At 53.4% G+C, this 10,083-nt stretch overlaps 1 protein-coding gene across 1 annotated transcript in view; it reads right to left on the bottom strand.

Annotated features, from left to right (window-relative positions):
• Nucleotides 1–49: 49 nt before the first annotated feature.
• The window catches only part of LOC130584847 (microtubule-actin cross-linking factor 1-like), a 161,953-nt gene continuing 151,919 nt past the window's right edge, over nt 50–10,083 (bottom strand). Inside the window, exons 84-92 of the mRNA XM_057385079.1 lie at nt 9,432–9,594; nt 9,186–9,340; nt 8,882–8,956; nt 7,787–7,804; nt 5,841–5,958; nt 3,098–3,309; nt 2,354–2,464; nt 536–659; nt 50–93 (exon numbers count right to left, since the gene is read on the bottom strand). Coding sequence (XP_057241062.1) covers nt 65–93; nt 536–659; nt 2,354–2,464; nt 3,098–3,309; nt 5,841–5,958; nt 7,787–7,804; nt 8,882–8,956; nt 9,186–9,340; nt 9,432–9,594 — 1,005 coding nt within the window. The 3' untranslated portion in view covers nt 50–64. The remainder of the gene's footprint in view (nt 94–535; nt 660–2,353; nt 2,465–3,097; nt 3,310–5,840; nt 5,959–7,786; nt 7,805–8,881; nt 8,957–9,185; nt 9,341–9,431; nt 9,595–10,083) is intronic.

Raw genomic sequence — 10,083 nt, 5'->3', positions numbered from 1 at the left:
GAACTGTGAGCAGGAGTTGTTTCTCTCCCTCAGCTCCGAATTAACACCAAAATTGTTATCCCTGTCAACCCTGCCTGGCGGCTTTTTTGGGATCTGTSAGGTGATCCCATACAGCTGTGAGCAGGAGGGGTCACTTCTCTCCCCCATTCCCGAATTAWKKGCAAAATCGCCACCCCCATCTGGCTGCCTTTTTGGGATCAGYAAGGTGAGCCCACATCCCCTTCAGAGGGTTAATTTTCTCCCCCATCCCTGAATTAACACCAAAATCCCCATYCCTGCCAYGGCTCATGGGACRGCTGGCTGATTTTTGGGATCTGYGAGGCAACCCACACCCCCTTGAGAGGGTTTATTTCTCTTTCCCATCCTTGAATTAACACCAAAATCCTTGTCCCTGGTGCAGCTCTTTCCCCTGAAACTCAGAACCCCGAAGCTTCAACATCGGGATTACTCCTTCCAATTTCAGCAGCTCCTCYGTGCCACCACCCCAAAATATTCCCYRTTTTAGGCAYCAATARTGCCAGATTTTCYATCTTACCTGCCCGAGCAGTTTTGGCACCTGTGGAGGCGGGAGAGGAGCTGTTACTGGTGTCCCCGGCCAGYGAGGTCCGGCTCGAGTGGAAGGTGGGTCGCTTCAGCTTGCTGCCCGCCGAGGGGGTCACCTGGGGGGAAGGACACATGGGGACAGCTGTCACCTCTGGCTGTCACCTCCCGCTGTCACCTGCACCGTGACGGGCCGAGGGCGTGGCCCAGATTGGATCCTCAGCGAAAAAATTTGGCGTTTTAAGGAATTTCCATCTTAATGGTCAGGGAGGATGGAAGGTGCCGTTTCAGCAGCAGCTCATGGAGGGAAAAACCCAAATCTTGGAAATTTGGAGGGTGATGGAGGTTTGTGAGCTGCAGGCTGATGGATGGGAATTTGGGGGAAAAAAGAAAATCTGAGCAAAGCTGTTGGGAGACAGCATCAGCTGGGCTTGGAACTTCCACAGAGGGAACGTGAAATATGGAAAAAAAAAGGGATTTTGGCATCCAAGCAGCTTAGGAGTGTTTTGGAAAGTCAAGTCCCAACTTGGGATCTTGAGAAGCACAACSCATTGTGGGGAGAGGTGGAGGGACACCCTTGGTGTGTCCACACCTCTCCCAGTGCCCCAAAAGGTGGCCAAATTGGAAAAGGGATGGACAGGGACACAAATCCCAGCGAGCCAGCTCCGGCTGCKCCCTGAAACGGCACCGTCCCCGACCTTTGAGATGTTGGAAGTGCAGCTGGTGTGGGGTGAAGCAGCACAACGGGCACCAGGAGGAGGTGCCAACCTGGATCCAGCTGGAAAAGGCAGCTCCAGTTTCCATCCGCCCTCCAAAGCTCCGGGTTTGGGGCAGTGATGTAGGAAAGTCCGTGGTGTCCCCCATCCCTGGSGGTTTTTGGGGTGCTGCAGGGGTGGCCCCAGCTCGGCTGCATCCCTGGAGAGATGCACGAGGGTACCAGAGGGCATTTCCCACAGAGCTTTAAAGCGACAGCTGGAGGGGTTTTCCTCCATCCCCTGCGATTCTGGGATTTTTGGGAAACTCAGGAACGTTGGGAAGCGATGAAACTGGAGCTGCAGGGGCAGAGGGGYGGCTGAGGGAATTAAAATCCATTAACACGCGATTTTCGAGGCAGCGCTGTCATCACCAGAGATATTTCCACTCTCATCCTTGATCCTATTTCATAACAGGCAGCAAGCATCGATTTAGGGTGATTGGGGAAGCGCTCCCGACCTCCTGATGAATCCAATTAATCCTTTTTGCACACGGAAGCACCACCGAGCAGGGCACAGTTACCTCACCGGGACCTACSCGGCGCTTCTCATCACCCATCCCAAGGGCAGGAAAAATCCACAGGGAGGCTGAAAACTTTAGGGAAACCAAAGTTTGAGCCCGAATTCATCCTCCTGGGAGCATCCAGGCGGCGGTTGGACACACCAGACGCGCTTCAAACACAAACCGGGGCGCTGTGCTTACGGCGCATGCGCTGCMGCTGATTTTCAAGTCTCAACTCGGCTGCTGGGTTTCAATTTTTTGGGAAGCCAAACGTAGCTGTTAAAGCTCGGAAAACCCGTGGTTTTTTTTTAAAAGCACAAGAGGATGAATGCTGCTTGCAAGGGGGTGACGGTGAATCAGAAAGCATCGTGCTGATATTTTGATCTCAATCCGAGTTGGAGACGCGTGAAAAACGCCGGCAGCCGGAGCGTTAGCGGTGCTACAAGCGCTGCTCTAGCCCGGGGGAAGCGTTAGGAGCAGGCAGGGCAGCRGGAGGACTCGGTGCCAGGGGCACTCGGGGCTGCCAGCGGTGCCCTGGGGCTGGCAGACCATACTCTACCTCGGCGCTCGGGAGCTGGAGGTCGGAATAATCGAATCCCCTCAGAGGGGTGACCGCTTTACTGTTTATCAACCAGGGTTTGTCATAACATCGGGAGAAGTGGTGTGGAGTCTGTGAAATGGAAAATCCAAAGGAAAGGGGTGGGGAGGGGGGAGAGGTGGAATGAGTAGAAAAAATAAAAGAAGAGAAATGGAGGAGCATCCAGAAACGGGGGGAACGGCACTAAAACGGAGCGAGAACCAAACGGGAATTATATAAATTAAAATAAACAGAAAAAACCCAAAAGGCGATGAAATAATGATGTGGAGGTGGGKAAGGAGATGAGGGGTGATGGCTTTTTCCTGACACCACTACCTTGGGCACAGGGAGCCTTCGGCCACATGGAGAGCGCTGGAACCCTTTTGTGGGGTCACCGGGATCCGAGTCCGGGCTGAAACCCATCCCACCCCATATCCCACAGGGATCACCTCCTAGAGACCCCATCACGCCCCTAAACCCCAACCTTCCTCCTCCCTACAGCTCATCTCTCCAGGCTTTGGACACCATCAGTTTTGGAAGGGAAGGGGAAGGGGAAGGGGAAGGGGAAGGGAAAGGGAAAGGGAAAGGGAAAGGGAAAGGGAAAGGGAAAGGGAAAGGGAAAGGGAAAGGGAAAGGGAAAGGGAAAGGGAAAGGGAAAGGGAAAGGGAAAGGGAAAGGGAAAGGGAAAGGGAAAGGGAAAGGGAAAGCCGCCCCGCTGACCCCCACCTTGGCTCCGCTGGCCGGAGTGGCCGGAGATGACGGCATGGAGGCGCAGCTGTGGTTGCTCTGGCTGGCGCTGGAGCTGGAGCGGGTCGGGGAGGCCGCCCGGGATGAGGGCTTGGAGCGGCGGCCCCGCGAGCGGAACGGGGTCATCCCTTGCGAGGCTCCCTCWGGCAGGATGAACTTCTCCCGCAGCTCCAGGTTGGTCCGTCCTCGAGCTGGGAAGGGAGAAAAGACGGGAAAAATCAGGTTTGGAGGGACTTAAAATCCTCAGTGGGGTTGGGAGCAGCTTCTCCCTCGGGTATTTCCCCATGAAGGCAGYGAGGCCGCCCTGTTTCTGCTCTGCCTTGAAACCTCTTCCTGTCACGGGTCAGCTCTTTGGGGAATTGCCCCGTTCAAAGCTGTCCCAGAGCTGGGAATTTGCGCTGGGTRCTTTGTCCTTCCCCTGTGGAAAAGCTTCAAAAGCATCATGGGGGCCCTCRGGCCCACCGGGTCACCACAGCGGCCAACGGCGGCTTTATGTGGTTTAAAAAGAGCAAAAGCAGCTTTGGAGGGTTGGGATTGTTGAGATTCTGAGGGAGATTCTGAGGGAAACTCTGGGAGAAATTCTGAGGGAAATTCTGGGAGAAATTATGAGGAAAATTTTGAGGGATTCTGAGGGATTCTGGGAGAGATTCTGAGGGAAATTCTGAGACATTCTGAGGGAGATTCTGGGAGAAATTCTGAGGGAAATTCTGAGGGAAATTCTGAGGGATTCTGAGGAGATTCTGAGGGAAATTCTGGGAGAAATTCTGGGAGAGACCCTGAGGGAGATTCTGAGGAAGATTCTGAGGGAGAGTCTGAGGGAAATTCTGAGGGAAATTCTGGGAGATTCTGAGGAAAATTCGGAGGAATATTCTGAGGGAGATTCTGACAAATTCTTGGAGAGATTCTGAGAGATTCTGGGCGAGATTTTAAGAAAAATTCTGCTCTCCCACAGCTCTGGCCATCTCTCCCCACATTTTTGGGGGGAGAGAGGAGAGAAAACCAACTTCCCCAACTTTTCCCACCAGCCGTCGAAAACCAACTTTTCCAAAATTTTCACCCCAAAACGCCTCAAAGAGCTGGAGGGTCTCCCTTCCACAAGCAAGGGGCAACCAAGCARGGGTTTGAAGGGCTGTGGGCTCCAGCTGCTCCCGAGTGTTTCATGCTCAGGGGTGCTCGAGCAGAGGGACGAGGACATGCACACCGAGCCTTACGGGACACCGGAGCCATTCCGGAGAGGAAAGCCAAGAAAGCAACTGCAGGAGGGAAGCGCCACACTGAGATAACCAAGGGACAGAAAGAACCTCGATGTGAAGGGCACAGGAGGAGGAGGAGGAGGAAAAGCCCCCAGGTAAATCATGCTGCTTTCAGCAAGAGCCGTCGGACAGCCGGAGCGCGGAATGCGGCAGCTTGAACAAGACACAGCCGAAGCAGTTAACACCCCAGAGAGCCCAGAGAGCCAGGGGAGCGTGGGGAATTCTCCAAAACTCGATTCAGTCCTTCCAGCCCCCGGCTAATCCTGCTCTGTGCCCTGGTTGTGGTTCCTGTCCAGCTCCTCGGTCAAAACTTGAGGATTTGGGGAGGAGGGGACCCCAACTCTTTCTCAGCCCAGCTGTCCCTTCCAAATGTCTGGCCAAACACAGCCCTAAAAACCCTAAAAATCGAGGTGGTTCCTCCCTTCTGTCTGTTCCTCACACTCCCTTCATCTGGGAATTTCTTGCTGTCAGATTTTCCTGCTTTAATATGGAACTGGGACACACTTGAGGCAACACTTTGCAACACATTGAAAGCTCAAAATCCCAACCCAAAACTTCAGTCCAGCTCTGGACAGACCCACAGACAATGATGTCTAAATGCAGCCTTTCCCACAGCTCAAATCTGGCCCATGGCAATCCAGGCTGAAGAAGAAGGGCCACACCTCCCTTCTCAAAGGCAAAAAAGGGGGAAAAAAGCTCATTTTGAGGAACTGGAAGAAACCCCAACATCCTCCTCTCCTCCTACAAAACCCAAATACTGCCAGGTTTGCTGCAGCATCACCAAATCCTGTGATTTGAACTTCTTGGTTTGCTTTGGATCTGTTTCCTCCAACTYYTGCCCATTTGGATAATTTGAACAAATTATCCAAATTATCCCGCTGGTCACTCAGGGTGCAGCAAAGCTCCCAAACCCCTCAGTGGGTGGGGGGACACCCATCTCAGCCAGCAAAAAGGGGGGAAAAAAAGCTCATTTTGAGGAACTGGAAGAAACCCCAACATCCTTTTTTCTCCTACAAAACCCAAACACTGCTGCAGCATCATCAAACCCTGTGATTTGAACTTCTTGGTTTGCTTTGGATCTGTTTCCTCCAACTTTCGCCCATTTGGATAATTTGAATAATAACCCCAGCTGGCCACTCAGGGTGCAGCAAAGCTCCCAAACCCCTCTCAGTGGGTGGGGGGACACCCACCTCAGCCACCAAAAAGAGGGGAAAAAAAGCTCATTTTGAGGCACTGGAAGAAACCCCAACATCCTTTTCTCCTCCTATAAAACCCAAACACTGCTGCAGCATCACAAATCCTGTGATTTGAACTTCTTGGTTTGCTTTGGATCTGTTTCCTCCAACTTTCGCCCATTTGGATAATTTGAACAATGACCCTCGCCCATCACTCAGGGTGCAGCAAAGCTCCCAAACTCCTCTCAATGGGTGGGGGGACACCCATCTCAGCCAGCCCAGGAGCTGCCTCACCTCTGCACGGGTCGTTCTTCACCAGGAACTCGTCCAGGGCCATCCAGCCGCCGCCCACGCGCACCATGACGGTGCTGCGCAGGATCCGCACCAGCCGCAGCTGCTGCGAGTCGCCGAACTGCGGGGCCAAGGGACAGGGTCAGAGACAGGGGGGAAACAGCCAGGGCCACAGGGCTCCTTCCCCCACTGGGCTGCACCCATTTCATCCACTTATTTTGTATTTTTGAGGCTTCTCCAGGCAGAATTCGTGCGAGGTAAAACCACTCACGCRGAGTTTTGTGTGGTTTGAAGATGACGCAACCAACCCAAATCCTTTAATTTTTCAGGTTTTTTTYTYTTTWGAGARMMRWRRAKRTTWWAAWWTYKGSRKKKKGKGSGKKWTMYCWSMSMSARWWKTRKWKTTKTKYTCTYTTTWWARAAAAAAATTTKKKSMRGRARGRRRRGKTKGSSAWKSCCYKRMCCYYCYKGGTGCAGCCCRAGCAGGAAGGASCCTCGTTCAGCARGACAAGCCCAGCAAGAACACTCTGATCATCACCAAGCCTGAAATCCTGGGATTCTCCTGGAAAACCAGGAATTCTCTTGAAGTCCAGAGATYYTCCTGAAATCCAGGAATTCCCTTGAAATCCAGAGATTCTCCTGAAATCCAGAGATTTTCCTGAAATCCAGGAATTCTCCTGAAATCCAGGGGTTCCCCCAAGCCTCAGGCTTGACCCCCACCAGCCAAGAAGCCCCTGCTGCAATGGCAATGAGGAYGTTTGGGGTGAGCTCAGGGTGATGGAATCCAGGCAGGGATCCCCAGCAATGCTGATTAGTGATGGTCATTAGTGATCAGAAATGCCTGCAGTGGCAAAAGAAGGATCAGAAGCCGTGTGTTGGTTTTTTTTAAAGCTCCCCTAAATCTCCTGGACACCCCTGGGTGCCTGCCAGGCCAGGGAGGGACATTGGGATGTGGCAGCTCTGCATCCAGAGCACCAGGAAAACTGGCTTTGGATGCAAGACCCTCTCCAGAATGATTAAAAAAAGTGGGGGGAAAAAAAACCACAAACAGGAACATTTTCCACAAGTGGAGGTGCAAAAAAATGAGAAATTCAATGGAAAGAGAGAGGGCAAAGTGACTGGGGTGGGTCAGGGCWGGTCAGGAAGGGAGCAGGGAAGTTTTTCCCTCTCTCCAGGCTCTGCACGAGGTATCCTTCAAGAGCCAACCCCAGGGCCGAGTCAATTCTCATGATTTTCCATTTTTTTTTGTTGAAAACATTTCTGTCATCACCACCTAAGCTAAAGCAAGAGCTCTCAGGAGTCATCCACTCCCAGCATCTGAGTTTGTTGCATTTTGGGCATCTTTTGGGGCATCTTTTGGGGCGGGCACCATCACTGAGTGTGGAAARGAAGCTTTTGTAATTCAGGGAGAAGCAGTGAGGACACCAGGGGATGCTCCAGCCCTGATGCTCATGGCAGGTCACCCCACCATGGGGACACATGCAGGTTTGGGGAGGGTGGGTGCAGCAGGGATGAGGTTCAGCTGTCCTATGGGATCACTGAGCGCTCCCATTCCAGGGTGATTGTGGTCCAAACCCACCCAGAGCCTGGTGCAGGCTGTGCCCCCCTTGGAGAACTCATCCAGTGCCAGGATTCACCACCAGCAACACCCCCAGAGAGAAAAACCTCTCTGCTTTGCCCAAATCCTGCTTTTTCCATCAATTTTTTCACCAAATTCTGCTTTTCCCATCGATTTTTCCCCATTTTTTCTGCCCATTTTTTTTTTTAATTTTGTTTTTTTTTGGGGTGGCTCTCCCCTGCACCAGGCAGCGCTCCCAAATCACAAACTCCCACAGCACCACAGGACAGAGCAGCACCACAACACACAGAGCTACGGTGGTTATTAAAAAAAAAATAAAATAATCCCAGAGGTGAGAGAGAGAGAGACAGCACCACGAGGCAAACTGTACCTGATTGCCGAGGAAGAACTATGGAGGGAGAGAGAACGGGGAGAGGGGGGGAAAGTCCAGAGGAAGAGGAGGGGAAAGAAAAACAAGAAAAAAACATTTATGGGATTAACAGTGCAATAATCACGAAATCTGTTAACTGTAGGAAGGAGAAATCCGGGGGCTTTGGGATGTTTTGGGGGAGAAAGGAGAAGCTCTGGGAGTTTGGGGGATCGGCCCCAAACCTGGCAAGGACAGGAAAAACGGGAATTCTGCCCCGGCTTGGCCTCRGTGGAGGGTTTGAAACATAAACAGCAGCTCGTTACAAAGAGATTCTGTCAGGAAATTATTCTCCCTTCTTCRGGAGCGAGCTAAGAAAAACACGGGCGTGCGGCACACTCATCCAGGAGGGCACGGCCAGGGCGGCTCCGGCCCYGTCAATGCCGCGTTTCACGGGGCCCCCGCGCCGCCTGCCCCAGAACAGGGACACTTTTATGTTCTCCCGATTCAGGGAACGCCCTGGGGCTGAGAACTGAGCTGGGAAAACATGGCCAGGCCACCTCCGTGCCAGGGGAGGAGGGCTCTGCCTCGCCCTGGGTCCCTCTTCGCCTGGTGGAGCACCCCGGGGTGATTCCCACTCTCTGGGTGGGGAGAAGGAGCAGGATTTGGGGAGAATTTTATCCCCTGGGTAAGATTTTGGGGCAATTCCATCCCCTGGGTGATCCCCCCTCCCTGGGTGGGAAGGGGGAGCGGGATTTGGGGCGAATTCCATCCTCTGAATGGGGAAGAGGAGCAGGATTTGGACAGAATTCCATTCCTTGGATGATTCCCCCTCTCTGAGTGTGGAAAGGGAGCAGGATTTGGGCAGAATTCCATCCCCTGGGCAGGATTTGGGCAGAAGTCCATCCCCTGGACAGGATGTGGGGTAGAATTCCATCCCCTGGGGAGGGGGAGCACGATTTGGGCAGAATTCCATCCTCTGGGTGATCCCCCCTCTCTGGGTGTGGAAAGGAGAAGGATTTGGGCAGAATTCCATCCCCTGGGCAGGATTTGGGGGGAATTCCATCCCCTGGGGAGGAGGAGCAGAATTTGGGCAGAATTCCATCCCCTCTGCCTTACCCTGTACTTGTTCTCGCCGATCTGCTCCACCTGGAATCTCTTGGCACACTTGCACTGCGCCACTTGCCTGGTGACCTGCCACCACACCAACAGCACAGGTCAGGAATGGGCATTTCAGGAACCCTCCCCCAAAACCAAATCGATAAATCAACCCCAAACTTTTTTCCTCCTCAATTCCAACCAATTATTTTGGCTCGGCATCACCAAAATCCGCTTTTAACCTATTTTYTCTCTTCCCTGCTGCCAACCTGCAGCTTGATCCACCCCAAACCATGCCGAGCACCCCATTTTTTTGGTGCTTCACCTCATCCTCGATCTTGTCAGCATCAGTGGTGGGTCTGTAGGCATCTTTGTTGGGGTGGAGGGCGGCCACGAACTCGTAGTAGTCGATGTAGCCGTCACCGTCGCGGTCAAAGATATCGGCCACCGCCGTCATCTCCAGCTTGGTGGTGGGGAATTCTGGAAAAAGAAGGAATCCAGGATGTGAGCAGGGAGACAGAGCTGCAGGAGAAGCAAAAATGGGTTTTCCAGACCGGTCCCAGGGACTCACTGGAAGCCAGGATGCCRTCGATGAATTCCTGCCGGGTGATTTTGCCGTCCTGGTCCTTGTCGATGCGCCGGAAGAAATCCATCACCCGAGACTTCTTGTGGTTCATCCAGCGCATGTACTTCTTCCTCCAGACGTCAAAGTCGAAGTTGGCAAATTCCTTCAGCTGGAAGGGAAAACCCAGGGGGTGTCAGCGAGGAGAAAACCCCAAAGGGCAGCATCAGAACCGCCCCTAAAGAGCAGCACCGACAGAACCGCAGCACCGACAGAACAATCCCAAAAACCCCACCCTGGGCAATGCTGCCCRCCCTCCCAGGAAGGTTTATTTGGGTTTTCCCAGCTCATTCCCAGCTGCCCAGACGGAATTCCCAGCACAGGACACACAGAGGAGCAGTTGGACGGGACATCCCTGGTGGGGACACACAGGCAGGGAGGGGCAGCCGCGGGCACATGGACACAGCACACAAACCCCGTCTGCTCGGCCTTCCCGGGATCCTCCCCCTCCATGGGAGCAATTCCCACTGCCAGAATCGCTGTGGGCATGGATCTCCCCTCTCCCTTCCCAAAAAAAAGGAGTTTCCTGCTGGTTTTCCAGCTCTACAAGCCCCAAGACCCCTCAATTTGAACACCCTCCCCACCCCAAAAAGGACCCCCA

The sequence above is a fragment of the Malurus melanocephalus genome, unplaced genomic scaffold (genome assembly GCF_030028575.1).
Source record: "Malurus melanocephalus ecotype Western Australia unplaced genomic scaffold, MMel_1.1 scaffold_780, whole genome shotgun sequence".
In the NCBI taxonomy this organism is placed as follows: domain Eukaryota; kingdom Metazoa; phylum Chordata; class Aves; order Passeriformes; family Maluridae; genus Malurus; species Malurus melanocephalus.
Note: the sequence above shows the minus strand (reverse complement) of the source record. Positions and strands in the feature narration are given on the sequence as shown.